At 32.3% G+C, this 25,469-nt stretch overlaps 1 protein-coding gene across 1 annotated transcript; it reads right to left on the bottom strand.

The window, feature by feature from the left end:
• Positions 1-215: 215 nt before the first annotated feature.
• On the bottom strand, positions 216-3,876 carry LOC128185436 (uncharacterized). The gene is made up of 4 exons (XM_052855029.1): positions 3,859-3,876; positions 3,357-3,712; positions 3,192-3,258; positions 216-1,157 (listed from the first exon to the last, which is right to left on the bottom strand). Exons 1-4 carry the CDS (start codon positions 3,874-3,876, stop codon positions 216-218), a joined length of 1,383 nt encoding a protein of 460 aa, XP_052710989.1.
• Positions 3,877-25,469: the final 21,593 nt, after the last annotated feature.

Raw genomic sequence — 25,469 nt, 5'->3', positions numbered from 1 at the left:
GTAAATATTTTGTAGAAGAAGGAAGGCTGATGACTTAAGGTTAATGGATTTTATTAGGCGTACTATTTGGTTTTTTTAAATCATTCAAAATATAGTGATTCTTTTCATGACAGTAGAACCAAAATTAGATTTTTTTAAACTACTTATACTCTTGATTTGCAAGAAAGCATGTTACTACGAATAACTTTAATCAAACTACTAACATTAATCTAACATTACCTTTCAGCATGTTTAAGAATAACTTTTTTTTCGTATCCTGGCATGTTGGAAATGGTATCACTTAAGCGATGGCCTCGTCCTGCTCTTTGCTTAATGTGTTGGTTTGCACATACATGACACATTGGCTCAGGTTCCTTACAATTTAGGCAAAAGTGTGTAGCAGCATTTTCTGTGCTTTCAAACTCGCATGGTTCGCATGGAATATATTTTATAAGCTCTTGAGTACCAAATTTGTGTAAATCTCGACAAATTTCATGGTCTTGATTTTTGCGTTTACGTTTTCGAATGTGTCGCCTGGCACATCTGTCACACATTGGTTCTGGATCTTGACATTTCAAGCAAAAACTTGTTGCATCATTATTCTTGTTATCGATTGCACAAGTTGTGCATTTAAGTGCTTTATCTTTAGGTGAACTTACTTCTTGCACTTTGTTAACTCTCTTTTCATTCATTAAACTTTCAATGTCATAACACAGAATGTGGTTTTGAAATTGAAGCAGATGCTCTTTAGAACATTTGTCACATAGAGGTGACTCAGAACTACATAAAAGGCAATAAGCAGTTGCAGGAAAACGTGCTTCATTTTCATCTACACATCTGCTGCATACAGGTACATGCATATCCTTAATTATTAATGCATGGGATAAAATATCAATCCACTCATGATCCAGTAACCCATTTGCCTGATGATCTACTCGACAATCATCACAGTAGTCCGAATTGCAGGACTGACAGTGAAAGGAGGCATTCAAATTGCAAGTAAGACATTGAAACTTGTTACCCAAAAAGTCTTCAATTGGTATTACATTATGGTCTTCAGATTGGTGTGCAGAGAAGCAGTCGGTGCACAGTCTCATCTTGCATGAATTGCATATATACTTGACAAAGTGTTCTTCTTCATGGCATTGGAAGCATATTTCCTTTGCAAATATCGTTCTCTAAGAAATTAAATTGATATTTCTAGTATAAATGAACATCATACCGCAAAATATTATTACATTATCTTGTAAGTAATACGCCAAACAATTCTTAAAACGAAAGGTGCAGATTACCGTGTTAATGCAAATTATACATTTACTAATTCAAAAAACAAAATAAAATGAATCTGAATTCCATGGCAAATCTGACTTAATAAGTATTTAGCTTAAATTATAATAATAATGTACAATATCTTTATTACAAGCATTTAAAATGGTCAAATGAAATTTATTCATTACTTAATTGAATCAAGACTCGACATTTCTTTATTTCGATTTTCGACTGGCTAAGCGTGGAGTTAATAGACTATCAGTCTTGAGAAAAGGTGTGAATTGCCGCGGGCGAGAATAACGAGGACACGACATGCGGGGTGCGATTAGCAGACCGGAAAATTGACTTCACTTCGAGATAACCCAGGTAAAATTTGTTATTGGGACCGTAAACATACTTCGACATAAGCGGGGTATTCGAGATAACCGTATTCGAGATATCAGTAGTTTTTTAAATCATATATATAGGGAAAACGGCCGGGACCGGCGGCCGACTTCGACATAACCGGGGTATTCGAGATATCCCATGTTCGAGATACCGATATTTACCTGTATATTTAGAGACATGTCGCTTAATATAAAATAATAGTGTGTTCTAAGGTGAACAAAGTATTTTGGTATTAGAATTTTTGAAAAGACTGGAGGAATGGGTGTTAGGCTTCTACCAACATTTCACTGCCAACAGCAGTATTCGAATTGTTGTGTCATATAGTTAATCACAATATGAAAATAAAAAATGACCATAAAAGTTTGCTGGTAGTAAAGCTATTGAATTTCCTTTGGTTAGAATATACTCAATGACATCCTATGAACAACATGTACATCTAGTCTCAGAGGAGAAATTGAAATTAAAAACTAGACAATATTGAGATAGTGACCATCTCAAAGGGCCCCGCTTACACAGTAGACAATATAATGAAAAGATTTTCAGCATTTTTTTACCTGGCATAGAACGTCAAATTCAATCTCATTACCACTCATATACTGGTATTTTTTGTTCAATCTGAACAGATTAGCCAAATGAGAAATAATCAATGGTCTAAAACTTATTATGAAGGGATCTGCTATGGCCTTCACATTGACTTGGTTCAAGGTTACTGAACGCAATTAACCAGAACGTTCTGTTGAAATAAAGTATTTGCCAAAAAGTACTAGGTGGAGAGTAGATATATCCTCTTAAAAAGTTTTTGTTTGATCTGATATGTTCTTGACACTTAATCTACAAACATTATATAAAATCACTGCATACCCTTTAATAAAAGGCACTATGTAAGTAAAGTATGAGCCAGATTAGAGAAAAGATACAGAAGATATGCTCCGGACAAGGCTTTTTCATATAATTCTGGTATGACATTTTCCTTTGACCTTAAAAATGGTTCAAAGTGACTACACACCCGTTATTCATAAGCTCTGTTTATTTGATTTATGAGCAAAATAGGGCTAAGTTGAAAGTATATATGCTTTTGAAAAAAGGATTTTTGCACAATCCGATATGACCTTGACCTACAAACTTTAATCAAGGTCACTACATACCCTATGACCATAGACACTATGTGAGTGAAGTATGGGCTAGATTGGACCAAGGGGAGAAAAGATATGCTCTGGACAAGGATTTTGTTTTTATTTCTGCTATGACCTTAACATTAGACCAAAAAACATGATTCAAGATCACTGAACACCCTTTAACCAAAGGCACGAAGTGTAAGCCAGATTGGGCCAAGGGGGAAAAGATATGCTCCGGGCAATCCATCTAGGACGGACAGACGGACGGTTAAAGGACGGAAAGACGTACGGGCAGACGGACGGACGGATGGACGGACGGACTGATCTCTATAGTGCGCCCGCGGAGCGGGGCACTCACAAAACAACAGACGACAATAGACGGCGTGTGATAATAAATGGCAACATAAGTCACCAAAGTTAATCGAAAAAAATGTGTTTTACCTTAGGTGAACTTGTTAAGTTTGCTTCTATTTGCTTATCATTAATGTCTTCAGAAATATCTTTAGATCTGTCAAAAGAATGTCAATATCAACAAAATGAACAGGTGTTTGCAAACACGAAGACATGATTAATATGTATAATGTTTAAGAAAAAATACATTTTTACCTTTCGCATGTTGTCATCAAATTCAAATCATTACATATTTCATGATTTGCAAATTCTTCGTTTGAACAATGTCTCTTAGAGCAGGGTAGGCAAAGAACTTCAGGATGTTCGCAATCTAGGCAAAAGCCATAACCAGGGATTGAGGAGTCTAGACAAAGGTCGCAAATCATTTTGTCATCTTGAAGTCTTGCTATCTTATGATGTTTTGTGGATTCGTCGAGCTTATGGTTGTTTCCACACTCATTGCAGAGAAATTTTTTCTCTGCCTTGCAAATGAGTGTTGCAATTTTTTCAATATCTGATTCAATACATAACGTACATTTGATGTTTTCATCCTTCGAAAATCGATCAACTTCCTACAAAATTTGTATTAGTTTGTGATTATGTTTGATTTTTTTTTTTATTAAATTGAAGTTAATACAAAGTGATATCAAAATAAAAACATTCTTTTTAACCCAATTTAAAATGTACTCTGTACAGCTACTCAAAAAACCCCACACACATCATCATTAAAAATCATATTGTACTAGTTTACTTTTCCATTAAAGTAACTGCAAATAAAAATATATAGGGTATTAATTCACATGCATAGTTTTGGACAAACGTAGTATTTAAAATAAATATATACAATATTAACTGAAAACTTCAGTATTGCTTACATTGCATTTGTCACTTTCGTCCAAATCTTCATTTTCAGATACGGCAATATCAAACCTGGAAAAGAATTTTAATCAAGTAAAAACATTATTTTATAAAAATCAATTTACATCAAAGTTGCTAATATAAAGAATTATTTGTCAAAAAAAATGGCGTGCTTTGCACACACATTTAAAACGCAGGGAATTTTGTTGATTACATATCATCCAATAAGTTTTCAATGTAATGACACAAAAATCTGACGGCATTGAATAATTGCTTGTGATGTAGTATTTCCTAACGTAATTAAGAACACACGGACTTCGCTACATATATTAACTACACTCGTTGTACTCGTTTGTAATGGTTATATGCCATTTAAAATGTCATTCTACGAGCATTAATTTCTTTCTAAGAAATTGGTAATTTGTCTCGATATAAATACATTCTTGGAAAGTATAAATATATTACATCGGCAAAAAAACCCCCTGAAAACTAAAGGTACTATGAGCAACCTAAAAATGTACAATCGCTAATAAAAAATGAACGTAACCTCAAGTATTTCTCTAATGCAAAGTATGCAGGATCCTGTTGCAAGAGGGGCGCACAATTTATCTAATAGCATGTCTATGCATATAGCTGCTTGACTTTCTTCATATTACAGGCACGGAAAACAGACCCTGGTGAGTAACGTACAGTGCACTGGATATGTATTCTTGGGGATTTTTTTCTATATAAAGTAAAACTTTGTGGTTTGACCTATTTCAAAATATAACTTGGCCAGCATTCATAAAACTAACATGTGTTGTTGAATCAGATTTTAAATTCGTTTTAACAGGAGCTTGGACTTGACAAACGTACGTGACAAACTTCGATTTGATGAAGGCGGGGTCTACTCATGGTTAACTGTCTAGTCATTGTCTAATAGATATGAATATATTGAACGCAATGACACTCGCCCGACTTCACACAGAGATGTATACTTATCTGAAACATCATCTATTTCACACAGCAGAGAAGATCTTTCCTGTTTTGACAGTCTATGAATATTAATAAGCATCTTTTAACGAATTAGAAGAAAAGAGATCAATATCTGACAGCTTGTTTTGATAAGCAAACTAGATAGTAACATCCCACAGAAAGTCCAAGCTCTTGTTAAAACGGTTTTACAAAGGAGAGAAAGTTTAAGTACTCCATTTTTGTTTCTAACGATAACTTTAAATGCCTTTTGTATTTGTATTCTTTTTCTCCTTTTAAACGTATTTTTCTACCGTAGAGATTTTTGGTAAATCAATATAGACAGTTAAAAGATATTACATAGTAAATTAATATAATAATGTTGCCTATGAGTGTTGCCTACATATATTTATATACGGTGCGTATTGATACAGATGGTTTGTTAGTGTTGACTTTTTTAGCGTTGTGACAGTGCTCGACGAGCATTTTTTTTCAACGTGAATATTTCATTTGATATTTCATTTGATATCACATGAATGACTCAATATTTTATCCCCGAAGAAGTATATAAGATTCCACAAGCCAACAATTATTGTTTTGTCATAGGTACAAAGTTTAATAAAAACTTAATTTGTCCGTAAGTCTATTGTTGTCATCATGAAGTGCTGATTTTTAAGATATGTAATTGTGTTCTTAAAATCACAGTTCTGCATCAAAGCAAAACTATAATAAATTCTACTTTCAGGAACACAATTACTCAATTTGAATTTTATTATTATTATATTTAATTTCAAATACAGAAAAAATAAGGTCTTTAGACCTTAAATTTGACGTTGTAATGCAACATTACATTTGTTTTGAAAAAAAATATTACATTATACAATATTTACAACTGTACATATATCGAATATGATTCCCTCTATTTCTTACGGACACTTAATGTTATTTTATAACTCTATAGAACAGCTGTGTAAACTGACAGGACTGAAATCTACAAGCCCCTTTATCGATTGGTCGAAACCTACAGCGACTTAAGAAAAATCACGAACAGCAGGAAATAGTCATCATTATGCCTGGTCTCATAGACTGTTTCTTTTAGCTAACGTACAAATGTATATTAACAGTAATTTAGTGAATTTTACTACTTATAATCAATTAATTAATTTGTAAAAGGAAAAATGGGGGTTATGAAGGTAGCAATTGTTGAAGAAAAAATTCATAACCCGCTAACGCTGGTTATGTATTTTCTGTAATATCGCCACTTTCATATCCCGCATGAATCACCAAAGAAAGCATTTTATTGTTTGAAGAATACAAACGATGACATATTTCTATCAAACCTCTCATCTCGACTAGTTGATGCCACACGGTTAAGATCACATTGTAGGTAGTCCAATGAATTGGTGTCCGTGTTCAAAGTTGATCCAGGTTCGTCCATACTTATTTTTTTTAACTTGTTCAACAATTTGTCATCCTGCAAAGACAGTTTAACAAATAACTTAAATTAAAAAAAAATACTCCATTTTTCGCTACGAAGTCGACACACATCATGTTTTATTTTTCAAATTGTAGAAGGGTTTTTCCACTAAATTTATACAATCAGCGAATCAAATTTCTTTGGAAACGTTTAGTTGATACCTGTAATGACCAACTCCGGTATATTAATATATGAACTGAATAATCATTCCATATACTGCTCGAATGTACACTATTTGAACTTCAGTGCAAAGAACTACGGACCAGAAAATATTTCTTGAAGGTATCTTTGACTGGTTTCAATAAAAGATCTAAATAGCAAAAGAGTTTTCGTATTGAATTTGGAATGCTGCCAAAAAAAATGCTGTTTAAAAGAAATACTGCTACCCTGCAACAAATTCAAAAAGCATTGACGTAATAAGCTTGACATTTTAAAATCGTTGCATTTTCTGAAATCAGTTTTTTAAATCGATTAAATAGATTGTACATTACTTATGCATGTCTCAATTCTTTAAACACCGACTGAACCGGGGTGACGAACGAGGTTCATATAGAATTAATATATTGATTTTTTTTTTCAAAGCTTTAAATTTCAGAATTTATACGCAATTTGTGTACCCTTTGTAGGAAAATCGCTGACGTTGCATTTTGTTTAGATACTAACGAATGAAAAACAGCTTTAAATCTTTAAACTAATATCAAAATTAAACACCTAACGCATGTACTGTCTATTTGACATCAAATACATTTATAGTTTCACGGTCTGTATTGTAGACGACCACTTGCAAACATAATAAAAGATGACGAAGGTTGGCATATCAATCCGGGTTATGTTTTCTAATTATGAAGAGTGTAACAAAAACACCTAAAATAGATATATATTATTATTGAAAAAAGACATTAGGTTAAATATCGTATTAGTTTAATTATTCATTGCTAAAAATAATTTTTTTTCTATACTAAATTCTTTTCTGAACATTGAAAAAAAACATGAATAAAAATTTAAGGTACATCTGAATCTAATGGCTAATTTCTTGACAACATCCTTATATGCTTCTAGAGCGGTTACATTAAGAGGTTTAAGCAACGTAAAAAAGAAAAAGTGAGTGAATGTTTGTGATTTTTAATCATTTTTAATCATTTTCTTTCTATTTTTTTTTTACATTTAAAATTATTTTATTCAACATCCAGTTATGCATACTTAACTAAAAGGGATATAACAGAACCCCCCCCCCCCAAAAAAAAAAACAACAAAAAACACAACAAAAAAACAAACACCCACTCCCCACATAAAAAACAAATAAAAAGATAAATCCCCAAAATCAAAATATATGTACATGTATAGAGAGGCAAATGATCTGTCGTCATTTAGCAATTGTTTAAGTAACTCTGTAACACACAAAACAGTACAGTCCGTGGGGGGAAAAAAGGATGCAACCAATTAATACAGCTTTTGAACAATTAAAAGCAAAGTTTTTAGAAAAATGAACTTGAATGCTCTTACTGTCACAATGTCCTTTTTTTGATCCGTTGTGCTGTCTACCGTAAGGTGTTTTCAGAAACTGTACTTAACACTTTCACCTATTATCGGTATTTAAACCGGTATGATGATTAGAGCGTGCATGCTTTAGTTTATTTCCCGGTATGGAAAGCGAAAATAGAAAAAAAAACGAAACATCATGTAATAATGATTGCACCATGCAGGCAAACACGTATATTTATGCAATTGTTAGTACATGTATATATTCATTTCTTTCCCCTTCTTTTGTAATAGTGGAAATAGAAGGAATTTTTTTCATAGACCATCGTAATTAGCAAAAGTATTAAAAGCTTAAACAAATATCACTCGTCCCTAGTGAAGGGCTTACGATTCATTTTTTTTCTTTCAAACACTTGGCGGATTTAGTACGAGTTTGTTCTAAGCTTTCCGGAAACGCCCATTATTCGTTTATAAAACTGTACTTGTTAATACATTTAGTCTTCTTGCTCGTTGTCGAACTTCAACACTTTCAGTTGGATACAGGGGTTACAGTCACTACGTCCAGTAAAGTACAGATACGTGTAACTGACGACACAAAACTGATCGTTAATTCGCCAAGGATTGGAGAGTAGAGGAGCATGTGCAGATCGTGCACCCTTGGAGAGTAAACACGTCCGCAAGCAAATTTTAATATGTTCCATGTATATATGTATTAACTAGTAAGTAGACATATATGTTGTAACCGACAAATTATTAAAAACCGTTAAAATAAACTGAAATATTTTACAATTCATTAATGTTTACCAAAAGCATTGATTCATATAGGATATATATATAATATTCAATCTAGTCATGTTGCTGAAGGCCGATCGACATGTCAATTAGCTGTCTAGACCCTCATCAGGTAGGTTTTTGATTTAATTGTTATTCACGGTAGTGAAAGAGCTTGCCGAATAATGATGATTCGTGAAGTCATCCAGAGCTAAGACAAATGCATGAATTGCTAAATAATGTTATGCTATGAGAGTTCTAATTGATGCTATTAGGTATATGTGATATGCTATGAGACTTCTAATGAAATGCCTAAAGTATGAAATGTTGCGTTATGCCGTGCAAGGCTTTTTCAATTAACCACACCATTGTACATGTACAGGATAGATTCACAAAATAATCTGAATAAAATGTCTTAATATAACAACTAATTCGCGCATCAAACACCTATTCTTTTCTTTTTTTATCTTTTATTAAAATCATTCTTCATCAAAACATACATATTTTGATACTCGTATCGCATAAATATATCTTCTGTGTAATAAGCATAGTTTTACATGCATGAAAAAAAAATACTATTGTTATACATATTAAATCTATTGTACAATAATTATAATAATTAGTATTCATCATAAGCATACATCGTATTACTGTATCACATATCATATATCAAAAATATGGTACTTCATATACTGTTTTGAAATTATAGAAAGTTTCCAACATTTTTATAAAAATCGTTTTTATTTCTACCAATACTGGTGATAATTACATTGTGGAGAAAAAGAGTATTTTTAAGCTTGTGCCTTAGGTCTTGCTCACACATTCTTTCTTTCTAAATTCTACATTTCATTTATATTTATATATTGTAAAACTAATGAAAGACAAAAAGTTATTCAAAAAAGAAGTTTTCTCGCTAATTTCATTGTAAAAACCTAGTACAACAATTTTCCATGTGACATCAAATTTTAAGTACATGCTTATTCTCTCCCAGAAATGTTTGACAACTTTGCAATCATACAAAAGGTGTTTTATATCCTCGTTAACATTGCACACTTCGCACAATGGAGAGACAGTTTTGTTCCATTTACTGACACATACATTATTGTTCAATATACCATGAAGGAGTTTGTAATTAAATTCTGAGATTCTTTTTTCATATATTTCTTTGATTTTTGCAATATACACATTTTCCCATAGACATAATGTGTCGTTAAAAACTTTTCTCCATCTATTTTCGTATATTGGTTTTTGAAACTTTTTATCAATAAACAATGAATAGTAAAAATTACTTTTAACATTGTTAACTGAATTAACGGTATTGTTTAGAAATAAAAAAGATACACAATGTTTGATTTTGACGTATTTTGAATAGCTGCAGTCAAAATTTTCTTTATAAGCTTTAAATGCTTTTCTAAGCATGATATATTCACATAAGATATTGTTTTTTCTAACCAGTTTTTGTGTAAAGTACATCATATCATAAAACTCTCCATTTTCATCAAAAATATCTTTAACATACAAAATTCCACTTTTTATCCAATTTTCAAAACATAGTGGTTTATTTTCATACTGGAAAAGGTTATTGTTCCATATAAATTGACTCAGGAATTCGTCTCTATTTAGCGTATTCACATTTTTTTGTTTTTTACATCTGTTAAAAGCTGAAAATACATTTCCGTAAAAAACAGGAAGTTTCAGCATTTTGAAAAATGATGATTCCAAAAAGTTGTATTCTGTTGTTTTTAAAATATCAGAGATAGTAAGTTTATATTGTCTCATAACTGCACTAAGTGCTCTATGTATAACACTGTTTTCATTTAATATTCTACTTATCCATGACGCTTTAGCAGCATGAAATGTGCTTTCAATATCAATAACACCTATTCCACCTTGTTCAATATTGCCAATTAGAGTATTTCTTTTAATTCGGTCTCGCTTTTTCCAAATAAAGTTATATATAAGTTTAGAAGCAGCTTTAAAAAGTCACTTTTAGGGTTTTCTAAAATATTGGCATTTTATAATATTTTTGATATTGCTAGGGTATTGACTACAGTGCATTTACCAAATATGGTTAAATTTCGTCTTTTCCAGACACTTAGTATTTTTTCTAGTTTTTCTAGTTTACTTATCCATTTTTTTTCATAGCATACAGTTTTATCATGTCCCAGGTAAATACCGAGCGATTTTATACAGGTCTTTGTTATTTTTATTCCATGTATATGAGAATCGTTGGAATACGTATCGATAAATGAACCAGTTAACAGACACTCTGTTTTTTCTAAGTTAAGTTTAGGTCCAGCAACCTTACAAAATTCGGTAATTGTTTCTATTGCTTTTCTCAAAGAGTTTAGCATGTTTGTACAGTCGTCCGCATGTTGAACAATTTTAAAAATTAAATCATTGCAAGTATCATTTTTATTCAGAGTTAAACCCTTAATATCATTATCATTTTTAATTTTAATTGCTAATATTTCGATTACAAATATAAATAAGAGAGCGGATACAGGACATCCCTGTCGAATTCCTCTATGCATTCTGCATGATTTCGATATCCAACCATTGTTTTTAATTTTAAAGACTGGGTCATTATACAATGTTTTTATCATTCCTATGAATTCATCTCCGAAGTTAAACTTTTCTAACGTTTTAAACATAAAATTATATTCTACTGAATCAAAGGCCTTTTCAAAATCAACAAAGAGTAATATTCCATCTAAGTCGTTGTGCATGTAATATTCAAAAACATCAAGTATTAGTCTAGCATTTTCTCCAATATTACGTCCTTTTATATATGCACTTTGCTCACGTCCTATCAATCTACTTGCTATTTTTTGTAAACGATTAGCTAATACGTGTGCAAATATCTTATAATCTGTGTTTGTTAAGCTAAGGGGTCTGTAGTTTTTGGGATTAGTTTTTTCTCCTTTTTTGAAAATTAAAGTCATTATCGCGTTTCTTTGTGAAAAAGGCAATATTCCATTTTCTATACTCTTGATTAGAGATTCATAATAGATATGTTTTATATGATCCCAAAAGGCTTTATAGAATTCTGCCGGTAAACCGTCTTGTCCGGGAGATTTATTATTTTTCATATTTTCAACTGCAGTTTTACATTCATTTAATGTTGGTATTTCATCACACATTTCCTTTTCGTTATCACTGATTTTTCCACAATTAATACTATCGAGATAATTTTGAATATCAACAATATCAATATCATTGCTTGTATACAGTTTATCATAAAAATTCATAAGAACATCTATTATTTCTGTTGTCGTCGTATATTCTATTCCATTTTCATCTTTTATTTTGTTTATCGTATTATTTGTTTGTTGTCTTTTTTCTAGATTTAGAAAGTAAGAGGTACTTTTTTCCCCTTTTTTTAACCAAACAGATCTAGAGCGAACATAAGCTCCACTACATTTTTCCGCATAATAATCATCTATTTCTTTCGCTAATAAACGTTTATAGTTCATATTTATTTCAAAGTATTGCTGAGACTCTATTTTTCCTATTTGCTTTTCAATGAAGTTTATACGATTTTTTTTACTTTTAGCCAAGTTCTTAGAAAAGTTTATACAAAAGTTTTTTATTCGTATTTTAAGGTGTTCCCATTTACTTACAGGGTCTTGTATTTCTGTTGTATATTCTCGAATATATTGTTTTAGTTGTTTGCAAAAATTTTCATTGTTAAGCAATGAGGTATTTAGTTTCCAATATCCTACGCCGCTAGGATTTTCAGAGGTACATAATTTAAAAGTTATCCCCATGTGATCTGTTAATCTATTATTTTCTACTTTGGGAGCTTTTCTTATCATAATATTGTTAAGTATGGAACATAAACTATCTGAAAGGAAAACATAGTCTATTCTACTTTTTGGGACATTATCTCCATCACACCAAGTTAAACCTTGTTCGGATTTTTTCCAAAATATAGCCAACTATCTTTTAGACTAAGAGTTTTTAAAATTTTCTTTAGAATATTAACAGTTTTATCACTTAATTCGCTGTTAATTTGGCAATTAAAATCACCACATAGTACAACATTATCTAAGTTTAGAGAATTTTTATTAATCCAAGAAATTAATCGTTTGAAAAAATCAGCCCTATCTTTTTCGTTGTTTGGGGCATAAATATTCACCAAAGTTACCACTTTTTCATTATATCTTATATTGACTAATAATCTTCTACCGTCTAGTGATTTATGGTAATTGATAATTTCTATATTGCTATTTTTCCTGAGTAAAATTGACACTCCTCTGTTGTAAACTGATTCTGAATAGCAATTAATTATTTCACCAAACCATCGTGAATTATATATACATTCTTGATTTTCTACAAAATGAGTTTCTTGTAAAAATATTACATCATATTTCACATCCCTTAGCCAATCAAAAAGAATTGTTCGTTTTTTGTACGTATTTAAACCTCGAACATGTAATGAGAAAAAAGTTAATGTCGTATCGTTCATAGGTTTATGAGAGTTACATTGCTGACTTACTATTGATTGTCACCCTTGTCGCACTTGTCGTTCTTTTTCCTCTGCCTTCGAAGATCTTTTAGAAAGTCTTCAATGTTCGGTTGACCCTCGGCCGATGCTCCTTTCCGGGGTAAGGAAGAACTCCTGAGCTTCCGGGTGTGTTTGTTAGCCAGCTTTTGGTATAAGAGTCCAAGTTTGTTTTTTCCAGGCCATTTGTTGATTTTTGTGTATAGGGTGGCCTCTTTGTCCAGACCAGTCCCCCAGAACATGTCGAAGGTTACCTCGGCAAATGTGATGCAACCATCGAGTTTGTCACATTAAAATTCATCATTGTATATATTTAGTTTCGTATTTTAACTTAACCACATATCCCGTGGTGAGCCCCTTAGTATTTTAGTCTTACGTATTTGTAAATACCCATATTGAACCTCAGTTCACCGGGCTTTAAACCCACCAGTCCGTGCAGTATCAGTTTGGACGCGGCAGTCCAGAGGGAAGGACGCACTTATACTTCTCTCGTGCATACCATCCAGTCACTATGTATTTTGTTAATTGAAATAGCTGTGTGCTAACTCTGAAGTGAACCTGGTACTGGCTTTTTCTGAGGTGAAGTTTATTAATTGTCAATTTTATCGTCATTTTGTTCATTACTGTTCTAAAACACCCAGTCATGGTATTTCAATCGTTTTTATGCTTATTTGTTACGTTTGAATTTAAATGTCTATGTTTAGATACACGTGTTTGAATCTATTATAAGTATGGCGGACTATTATAGTCATATTCCTTTTGTAGTCATGAGTAGTATTATGCAACACTGCATTTAAGTAATTGAGTTAGTATTTTGTGAGTGTAAAAGCTAACATGCTTTATAGTAAGTCTTCTGTAAGACTGTGTATCAGTATTTTGTGTGTAATAAGCGTCTATGCTAAGTGTGTCATTCATGACCGTATAGCCTGTAAGTAAAGTATGGTGCGTATTGGTGTAAAAGCCACAGTTGCTTTTGTTATGTACTTAATGTGTTTGTGTACTATGTTGGCGCAGGTCCCTTGTTCCATTTATCGTGTAAACCACTTTCATCGATGGTGGCCGAATATTGGTGACGTCTTGTGTGGCCAGTAGAGAACATTGTCCCTTGGAGGACCTCACCAGTCCATTCTTGTCAAGACCAAGTGGCAATAGACAACAGTGGATGACCTTACCAGTTCCCATACTAGGACATACTAGGACAATACTTTCAATGTGTATCAATTCAAACTATATTAAATATGTAAAAACAATGTAAAATATTGTCTTAGTCTTTGTCTTACATTAAATATAAATTGTAATTAATTCCGCTCGAAAATCTGTGACAGAGTTATTCAAGGACAGCCTTGACTTCTGCTATTTGATCAGCCTTTGCAGTAACGATCTCCTCCATTACAGTCTCTTTATCGTCACTCCATCCTTGAGGGTCTTTTACTGAATTGCCAATCCTTTTAGCATCAAGGGCAGATTCTGCATCCCTCACCTTCTGTGCAGCATCCGTGTTCCCCGATCGAATGGCCTTTGTGAGCTGATATGCTTTAATAGACATAAATTTACATACTTTTACTTTAAATCTTTATAGTTACATTTGCAAACTTGCTTCCTTCTATGATCCTATAGAAGAATGAACACGTTCAAGTCTGTATGAACTTTTTTATGACAACACACTGATTATCGCACGCGCTTAACGCTTGACACGTACGGTTGCATTATTGTTAACGTAAAAACATCATCATTTAATATTTATTCGTTTGATGAGATATCGGCACTTCTGATTGGTTGAAAAATTTCTTTGATACCTGCATCAATAAAATGTTTGCCGGATCTACTTTTCTCAACTGTTCTGATCTAACACTATTTATAGAACGGGAATTTCCAAGATAAACACTGTCAACAAAATGTAAAGTTGTGTCTGTTTTATCGTCAGCAAACAAAATGCAACCTTGTGAATATAAAAAAATGAAAGTTTAACCTTCAAAAATAAATAAAAAACATTATTTGATTCACGAAATAGAAAATTAAGCGTCTTCTCACGATTTCGTCTGCTTGAGATCAATCAACATTTACAGCGAGGCTGGCTGTTCCTTTTCCAGGAATATTATAACGAACATATAGGCCTATAAACTTTCACGGTAACACTGCTGTTCAAATTTGGTAACTTTAATTTTTAACTTTACACACTTACATGATCGGTCATCAGAATAAGCATCGTAAAGAAAAGCAATGAGTAATACATCAACTCCTTCGGCGCATCCCAAGCGGCAGAATGAGATGTACCATTTAAGTACATCACTGGCTAGCTAGTTACCACAACGTTTACAAAAGTCGCTTATACATACTATTCTTTGTCGACATATCAACTATTTTCGTCCACGATCGCCTCTCCTTGGATGGTTATGTCCAGCTGCATATTCCGGCGATCTCACATGATACCTAGTTTTATTACGAATTTTTCAGCACAGTGAATAATATCACAAGCTATCGCATGTATTTTCCTTTTGTTTTCAATTCAGTCGGTTCAGATTTTAACTGACTATTTGTGTTTAATCCATTATTTAACTCAGAAGCTCTGCATTAGCTGAAGGCGCATCCATTTTGAATATTGTTGCTGTTGTTGTTTTGTATTCATACGCGCCGCTTCATTCACATTATTTACATTTTCGATCAATGACACTTAACATTTTTTGATTTGAAAATGTTTTATTAAATGATAAGAAATGAAGATAATAATTTGTCTATTGATCGACGTATTAAAGAAAAAATTGACCGGAAAACTTTTTCATCAATGCGCTACGCGCATTGATGAAGTTTTCCGGTCAATTTTTTCTTTGATACGTCGATCAATAGACAAATTATTATCTTCATTTCTTAAGTCATATTAATGATTCTGAAAGATTTGCTTTTCTCAAACGTAAATGAAATTAATAAACAGCAATGTTAAAAAGTTCACAAGGATATGAAATTGGAAGGAAATTTTCTGTAAAGCCCATCGGGCTTTTCAGGATTTGTTCACGTGACCAACCAAGTTCATATCTCGGTGAACTTTTTAACTTACTGTTTATTTTTTGAATATTTTCATTTGCAAATATGCTCCCTTATACGAACTTATAGAATATAAAAAACGTTCATTTCTGAGTGAACGTTGTCATAATGTCACAATGATTACAGCACGCGCTTATCGTTTGACGGTTGCATTATTACAAGCCTAAAACACGGTTACGTTTACTTAATAATTCTGAACGATTTGTCGTTTTCAAACGTAAATTTTAGTAATATACAGCAAAGTTAAAAGTTCACCAGGATATGAACTTGGTGGATCACGTGATCAAAACCTGTGAAGCTTGAGGGGCATCTCAGAAGATTTGATTACGTAACAACTACGTTCATATCCCGGTGAACTTTTTAACTTGCTCTTTATTTCGTAATTAATTTGTTAAAGGATTTTTTATTAATTGTTTAAATCTCAAAACCGAAAACAGCTCACAAAAAGGCATTTAATTATTAATATCTACAATAGCAGCATACGAAATATCTACAAGAGAAGCTTTCGAAATGTTACAGGTTTTACTTATAAAAAATAACGCCTGTTGAGGGTTCGGATATTTATTGTGGACACAGTGACAGTGGTTGAAATTAATCAAATGATAGAGAGCCTGCAAATATAAAACAATAATCCTCATGCTATGATAATTTACTTAATTTTCATCTAGATTTGAATTATGACATAATATCATAACATTATCATAATTCATATAATATATTTACATAAAGCAATTAAAGGGAGGTAACTCTTACAATTTCAATGTGTATACAATATGTACTTCTCCCATAATAATCATAAAAATCGGTTGCAATCAAAAATATAATAGACACATTATTCATTAGAAATTATCTCACCCTTCTATGGGAATACGCTTTCCTCTATTCATCTAATGGTAAGTTTATAATGGTTATGTATATCTGTAATTCAATTAACAGAATACTAAAAATACTTTTGAATTAAATACATTTACATTGCTCATTTTGAACAATTAGACCAAATATTTGATCATCATAAAAACACTCTGTAAACTGGTTAGAAAAGCAGTTGCTCCTATGAATAAGAATCAAATACTGACTTTATAATCAATATTTACTAAATAATTCTATAATACTTTTTCATGACACTCATTCATTCTAATTAGTTAAAGTGCTTCATAAGAAATTACTTATTTGCTAATTTATAGAAAAGTACATGTTAATAATATTTTAATACATTGGATATTAGTTTACATGTTACTTACCAGAATATTACTTATTAGGTTCGTAACTAACTGTTTACAGAAATTTGTGGGGTCGGTAAAGTCCATAGAAGGCGAGGCGGAGCCGACACCACAAATTTCTGTAAACAGTCAGTAACGAACCTAATAAGTGTTTTGTTTTGTCAAGGACCTACAGTTTGATATGTAAACAAACAAAAGATAATATATAACGATTGAATTCATAGCTTAATTCTCTAATTTTTTACCTTCCTCGTCAGTTGTTTGTGCAAACCTCGATGCTATTGTAGGATCATAATATTACGTCACGGGCAAAGGGGGGGTCACTCTAAATATTTTGGGGCTTAAAAATTAAAGGTATGGTTGAACGTTTGTGTAAAAAATCAGCTCAAATTACGTTACGTCCGCCATGTTGCCGTTTAAATTTTGACGCTTGCCCTGTAAAGAAATTTAAGAGGCAACCACGTGACGCGATTCATCCAATGACGTCGTGACATTCTAGTCCGAGGCAAAACAAAGAGAAATAGTCTGTTGTCAAACTTTATGATGTAGGTCTGATTCAGCTAGTTCACATATATTACCTGCTACCCTCTGAATGACCAAACAAAGATTGACAAAACTTGGCGGCAAAATATCATATTCGGAACAAAAAACCAACCACAACAACCATAACAAATATCTGACCAATAAAACTCGTGCACACAAACGTTTACCAAATCACTGCCCTTGGGGCATATATACAGGTGTGTAAAGGTACAGGGTGGATCTAAGTGTGTGTGTGGTGTGTATTTAAAATGTGTGTCAGATTTGATTGGTTTTATTTTAAAATTTATATACATAATCTATATACTTAACTAATTTGATATCCATAATATTCATACTATTACAGAAATAACCTCTTTGCATTGTTTAAATTACGTGTTTTTATTTATTCATTTACTTGATGTGCATACTTTTAAAGTTGTTTGTTTACAATGCGTTGTGTTGTAATTTTGATGTTTCTGTTTTTCTGACACGTGGAACATACATTTCAGTCTAATCGCAAACGAAGATTGATAAGCTCTTTAAGTCCATTCAGGCGAGGTCCTTAGAGCAAAATGCTTCCAACTGTGAAGACGTCAGAAATTTCTATTAAGGTTGAAGATATAACGACTAAGAAATAAAAATAGGACGGACAATGTTTATTACGAACTGTGTTTAGTTTTACTCGTTTGAATATTTTTATTTTTTATAACGCAGATCGAAGAACGGTATCATACAGTAAAAACTGGATTGTAAAAACAGCGTGTTTATTCAATCTCACGAAAAATTATTATCTTGTCGTTAACTTGCTATTATATGATAAGAAAATCAATAACAAACCTTCCACCATCTCAAAAAAAAACAAAACGAAATACAAATTCATAGCAGAGCAACACGGACCCCCAAAAAGATAGAGGTAGGATCAGGTGCCTAGGAGGAGTTAGCATCCTCTGCTGACCGGTCACAACCACTGTGTGCTCTTTGTCGTAATCGGAAAAAACCCGGAAAAGTCCGTAGACAATTAGGTGATTAATTATGGTCTAACAATTAGCATGAAAAACGTAAGTCAGCATGCGACCCAGTGGAAGATTGCATTTGCTGGCATGGTCGTTGTATCGACCATAGAACTTACAAAAAGATGACTTCAAACGGGACTGTTGATAGTCATGTTTTATCAACTTGTTTGTCAGTAGCTTGCCTCGCCTTAGAAACTGTTCATAGGAAGAACATGCCTTTGCGTATCGAATTAACTGATAACAACACCATATGCAGGTGATGAAGGTATATTGCTACATAAGTAACGAAGGTTGACTATAGAAAAATTAAAGTCATCCCGTTTATCATAAAGTGTTGTTGTTAGGTTACCATCAATGTCCATTTCCAGTAAAATATCCAAATATGAAACTGGTGACGCAGACTCTGTGGTATCTTCTTTCCAAGTTTACTGGGATATATCGAGTCGAAGTAAGAAGGAAAAAAAACAATTGTAAATTGATAATACGTCGTCGATATACCTGAATGTTAAGTTGAAGTTCACAGCGAGTGATTATATTTTTTTTTCACGTACAAGATTTTCAATAAATTCTGCTTCATAAGAATACAAAATAGGTCTGCTAACTATTGGGCACAATTGGTACCCGTAGGAATTCCAACAGATTGTTGGAGGACTTGATTTCAAAAAACTACATAGACGTTGTCTATCAGAAACTCAAACATCTTTTTAATGTCAACGTATCATATGGTTTTGAATAGTGTTTTAGAAACACCAGATTACACATATTTTAAGTTACTTTTTCCCTGAAATCGGTGGACTTGGAAAGGTTTGGAATGAGATGTTTTCGTTTACATAAAAGTAGTCAAAAATTAAGACTTTTGTTCACTTTATTCTATTTTAAATATTTTATTAAAAATTAATGAAAAATGAATCAGGATATAAATAGTGATATTATTTTCGAACTTTTTAAGCATATATAACCCCCATATCAGTCACACGTAAAATGTACCTATTTTCATGAAATTATTTACATTTCATCAACATAAAAATTTGAAATCATGAACTGTTTGTAGTTACAAAACGGGACGGACAAAATCATTTGGAATTATGAGAAAAAAGACTTGAGTATAGTGAAAAAATGATATGTTACTTTGGAACAACTCCTATAAAATGCATGCCGCAAATCTTACCTTAATAACGTTTATCTTTCTACAAAATACTGACAATATGAAAAAACAAAAGTTCAAGTATTTTGTTTACATGCATTTAATGCCTGTCACATGTTATTGTGTCATCGGATACAAAACGTATCATCCACTATCTTCAATTATTCAGTGATATTGTACACATGTGTGTTTGATGTTTCATTAATAAACAAATAAACAATAACAATTCGAAAATATGATAATCAGTCGAAAATTATACGATGAAGCCTCCCAAAAACCACAAATGCAATAAAGTCTTGCAGTTTGTTTAAAAATACATGCAATTTTATTTATCCAATAGTGTCCTATGTTCTGATCAAGATTATTTCTAAGGCCTCATAGGGATAAATATAAAACTTTATTGAAAACAAACCCCTCTCGAACAGTAACAAAATACGTGATTAAAAAGAGATTTGGATGTATGACTCAATTTCCAATCACCAATCAATTGTGAAGGCATGTCTTTATTATAAGAGACAAGAGGCCCACATGCCTTGAGGGTCACATGAGTACCATTACACTAACGCTTTGTTTCACATATCAAGAAGAGTCTTGTGATTTCTATATAATTTAAATCACATTATTGAATTTTATCAGTTGTATTGCTACATGTATCTGCGTTATCGATTTTAAAGAATATAAAGTTTGAAATGTTGATTTATGAATGTGAACTTATTTTATTGAGATAGAAAATTAGACAAAGAATGAAAAACTAAATGCTTTAGAGCCATGTCGATATCAATATGCTTTCATTTTTAGAGAACATATTGCGAAAATATCATCAAATCAAGTTTGCAGGCGCGGGAGTTCTGAATGGGGTGTCACTGAATCCTAAATATAGTTGTAACGGCACACGTAGACTGATATTGACAGTTTGATATAATTTACTTACATGTAGTATAAACCAAAAACAAAGAACAGTAATTACTTTATAATAACTGCACTTAGTGTAAGTATTTGTTATCGTAGTTAGAAAACTGCTGTATGGTCTATATTTTATTGAGCAGTTCGTTATGATCTTCTATGTTTGAGTTACCCTCCAACGCTTGCTTTTTCATCATTATGATTTGATACGAGTCTTTTTACTACGCGAGTAAAGAGAACATTCACGTCAAATCATGGTAATGAGAAAATGCAACGCTCATGCAGTTAATTCATGAATGATAGCATTTGGTATCGTAGTTACATGTAGATAATATTGTAGTTGAGAGGGGGGTGGGTATTCATCCACTGAAAATGCTTCAAGATCGTATAATATCAATTTGAAAACGAAGACAGATGGTTGAACATTTTTAGCCTCGTCGATGGAAGACCATTGTAACAACGTAATTATTGAATCATTATCATAATTTTGGGGTGATATTGGCATTGCTCACGTCTAACACCCTTAACTACGATTATAAATGCAGGTAATTGAATGTTTGACATACTTGTGAAAAGAAATATCTAAAATTTAGTGTTAAAATTCCTTTATTGTGGATTGCATTTCATGGAGTTAATATTCGTATATGGCTATTTTTTTTAAATAGGTTAATGGTAATGTTCATTGAATTACTTGTTTTATAAATAATGAATATATTAAAACTATTATTCATAATATGTTTTGGATTAAAAATCGCTGATGACGAAAAAAAGCATTGGGGAAATCCATGAAAGTTTGGCATAAACGAATTCCAATGACTCCACAAATGTCAGTCTACATGTGTATCCTACAGCTAGATTCAAAGTGAGGTGGTGAGGTGGCGCACCATCAGAACCCCCCCCCCCCTAACTTTTTCAAAATTCATTAGATAACAATATTTTTGCCATATGTGTCCTAGGAATTAAAAAATATTTATGTTTATATACATATAATGTCACATTTACTTTGTTCTATATCAACAATTTTTTATCATTATATCTAAAACTTATTCTTAAATTATTCTTTTTAACACCGTATGTTGTTAACTCGATATAGCAGAGAGCAAAAAAAAACTAATCAGTTACAAGTATGTTAACTCACCTCAATACAATGCAAAACATTTGCATAATTAAAACGACATAATAGTTTGTATGTTGATAAGACGATAAAAAGTATTAAAGCTATTTAAGAAATTAAAGGAAATTGAACGTTGCAGATTTTCAATGCAAGCACAAGGGAAAATATACATTGAATGAAAATATCTGTGCCTTAATCAGTGATACAAAATAGTAAAAATGCATAAAAATTCTTACATCACGTTCCAAAGAATGAAACAATATTAGTTGTCTTATTTAAACAAGTTTCAATTCATCTAGCAGACCAAAATACAAACCTTCGTATAATGAAATAAAGGCATAATAAAATCAATTAAGGGGTAGACCCTACATCAAGACGCAGACAAAATGGGTTTCTACCAAGTTAATACACATGCATATTTTGTGTTGTTTAGAAACAATCAAATAGTTTTTTTAAGATGTTGGTAATGTTACTTTGTGTCTAAACCGAAATATAATTGTTCATACAAAAAGTGATCTTAAATAGTTCACATCTCGGAGGACAATGCTGCCTTTACCCTTGTTTGGAGCTAGTCCAGAGACAGTATTTGTTTTTCCAGTTGCTGACGTGAAGTCATCTCCTGTTAACTTACGATTTTGATGAAAGTCTTGGATTTGTTCATCAACAAGACCAATGCGTTTCAATTCTTTCAAAATTCTTATTCTTCTTTTAAAGCCTGGCTGTCCCTGTGTTTCTTCTGCCTCAATCATGAGTTCTATATGTTGTTCAACTGTTAAAGGATCTGGTCTTAATGATATTTCTCTCAGTCTAGTTTTGCACTGCTTTATATCCTCCATCATAAGTTTGACCTTTTCCAAAAGGTACTCAACATCATATGTAAGCTCTTCAATGTAGTTCTCATGCGTCAGCGGAGAACCTGCTGCCTGCTCGAACTTTTGTTTCATATCTGTGTAAGTTTTCCTTACCTTGTCTACCGAATATCTAAAAATATAAGGCGCGTTCTTGTGATCAGACCATATGCATTTCCCTATGCATACTGTACAAAAACCTCTGTTTGACATAGCACAGCAGTTGGTCTTTTGAGCATCATCTGCATACATGCAGTTCTCGTGGCATGTAACATTACACTGTATACAGTTTGTAACATGTTGCCCACGTGGCAGATCCACTAAGTGCTGCTTAGTTTCTTCTACCTCGTATTCAAAATCTTTATTATTTTTTATGTCATCTTTGTGTTTTCGAAATATCTCCAACTGATCCTGGAATTCTCCAAGCTTTGATAAACCAGCTTTTACCTGAGGAAAAATACCAGCAATGACCGTTTTTAATTGTTCCCTCTCTTTCAAGACACCTTTTGTTTGAGAGAGAGACTTTTTGTCTCAAGATTACGAAGATTGTCGAAAAACTTTTGAAAACTAGAGCATCCCATTTCCCAAAACATATGCGATAGTGAAATTAAAGATGAATTTTTGTTTTCTGCAAATAAGGCCGAGTTGTTGAATTGAAAGGTAGGTCCCATTGGTAAGTTTGATTCTTTTAAAGATGCAAGAATTGGGGGATTAGCTCCATCAGAAAAGGTTATTAGTGTACAAATATTCGATTCAAAATCTTTTCCAAAAAGAGACATGATTGAACTAAATATATACTTCTGAGAAGGCGTAAGACGTGCGTCAGGAGCTTTCACAACAACACAAACAGCATCAATGAAAAGAACTCCTTTATCCCCTTGCATCGAAAACAAATTGCGGATTTGATCAATGATACCTTGATCTCTTTCTATACCCCTGGTATCTCCAAATCCAGGCGTATCAATGACATTTAGGGTAAAGTTCAATCGACTTCCTCTTTGAGACGCAATTTTATAGACTGTGATCCACTCGGTTTGAGATATTGCCTGGATAGAAAAACATAACTCTTTAATAGCTAAATCTATTATAATTTATTCCAACAGTGTTAAAATACTGTGGAATCATTAAAATTCGTAGTGAGTCATTTTTCGTGCGTAGCCCTCCTCCATGAATTTAAAACCTCAATCAACGAAAACAAATTTAGAAATAGTTATCTGTCTCACTGATACTGAAAACCGAGGCATGCACACAATCCACGAAAATTGACACCCACGAATTTAAATAACTCCATAGTAAGCAGTTGCCTTCAACACTAAATAGAGAAAATCTTCAAAATCATCTGTAATAAGAACAAACATTCTTCAATTGTTTATATTCAAATAAGACCACATAAATCGAATCAAAATAGCAAATGAAGATAAACTTGCACGAAGTAAATAAATGCATATTAAACAGTTTTCTTTCCAAGAAACCCTTCTTAAAAAGAGCATACATCGGAAATTCCTACGGCTACTTTTCTGTCACATTAGGTAGAAGATTTCTGTAATATTCAGTCAAACATTACCAAAAACATGTTTAAACGTTTAGAACGAAAACAAATTTACCTAATATGTGGGTTTTGCCGTATTTGAAAACTGCATTTAATATTACAGAGCCTCTAACAACGTGTTACTATTTGACAAGTTTACTTTGCTCTCATTTGTTTCAGCTCGGTGCCCATTAAAGAAAATGATAGAGGATTATTATAACAAATATAGAATAAAAATAATGTTATGATTTTAGCTCAAATAATTTATATATTATTATCTGTTTTAATGTTTAGAATAGTGAATGTGGGTAGGTTAATGCAGCCGTTTTCTCAAGTGGTTGGATTATGGGCAGTATAAATCTACAAATTGATAAAAACGGCGTCTCCTCAAAGTTTACTGTAGTTATTTCTGTTATGTATTATATAATCATAAAAAGAAGTCACTGCATGTGACTATGATGTGAGAATATAAAAACATGAGGATAGTAATCAATACACATTACATTAACTTTCTGAGGCATCGTATTACTTGAGAATCAAATTTAATCATTTTTCTTTGTACATGTACTATTTACATTTATGTTAAACTTTGAACACAACTTAGAGACCCCTCTTAGGGCCATAATATTATTCCAGGAATCATGATTTTAACAATTTAGAACTTTCACTAGGTAAAACAAGGTGTAACAGGTATAAATTTAACAAAAGGATTTTAATCATGACGTTTTTTCTTCAATTTTCCGTAAATTGTGGTTAGCCCGGTAAAATGCCATTGCTAACTGTGAATTGTAATGTTAAAGTTCTTAAAAATCAAATCCTGAATTCCAGGGAAGCTTAAAAGTTCAACAAGTTGTATTTAAGTTGGTTAAATAAAGGTAAATGGTATTCCAATGAAAACCGCTTCTCAATATTTCGAGATAATAACGTAATAATGTGCAGTCTGATATAATTCTGT

Source organism: Crassostrea angulata, chromosome 5, assembly GCF_025612915.1.
Source record: "Crassostrea angulata isolate pt1a10 chromosome 5, ASM2561291v2, whole genome shotgun sequence".
Lineage (NCBI taxonomy): Eukaryota > Metazoa > Mollusca > Bivalvia > Ostreida > Ostreidae > Magallana > Magallana angulata.
The sequence above is the reverse complement of the archived record's forward strand: the minus strand, read 5'-3'. Positions and strand labels throughout refer to the sequence as shown.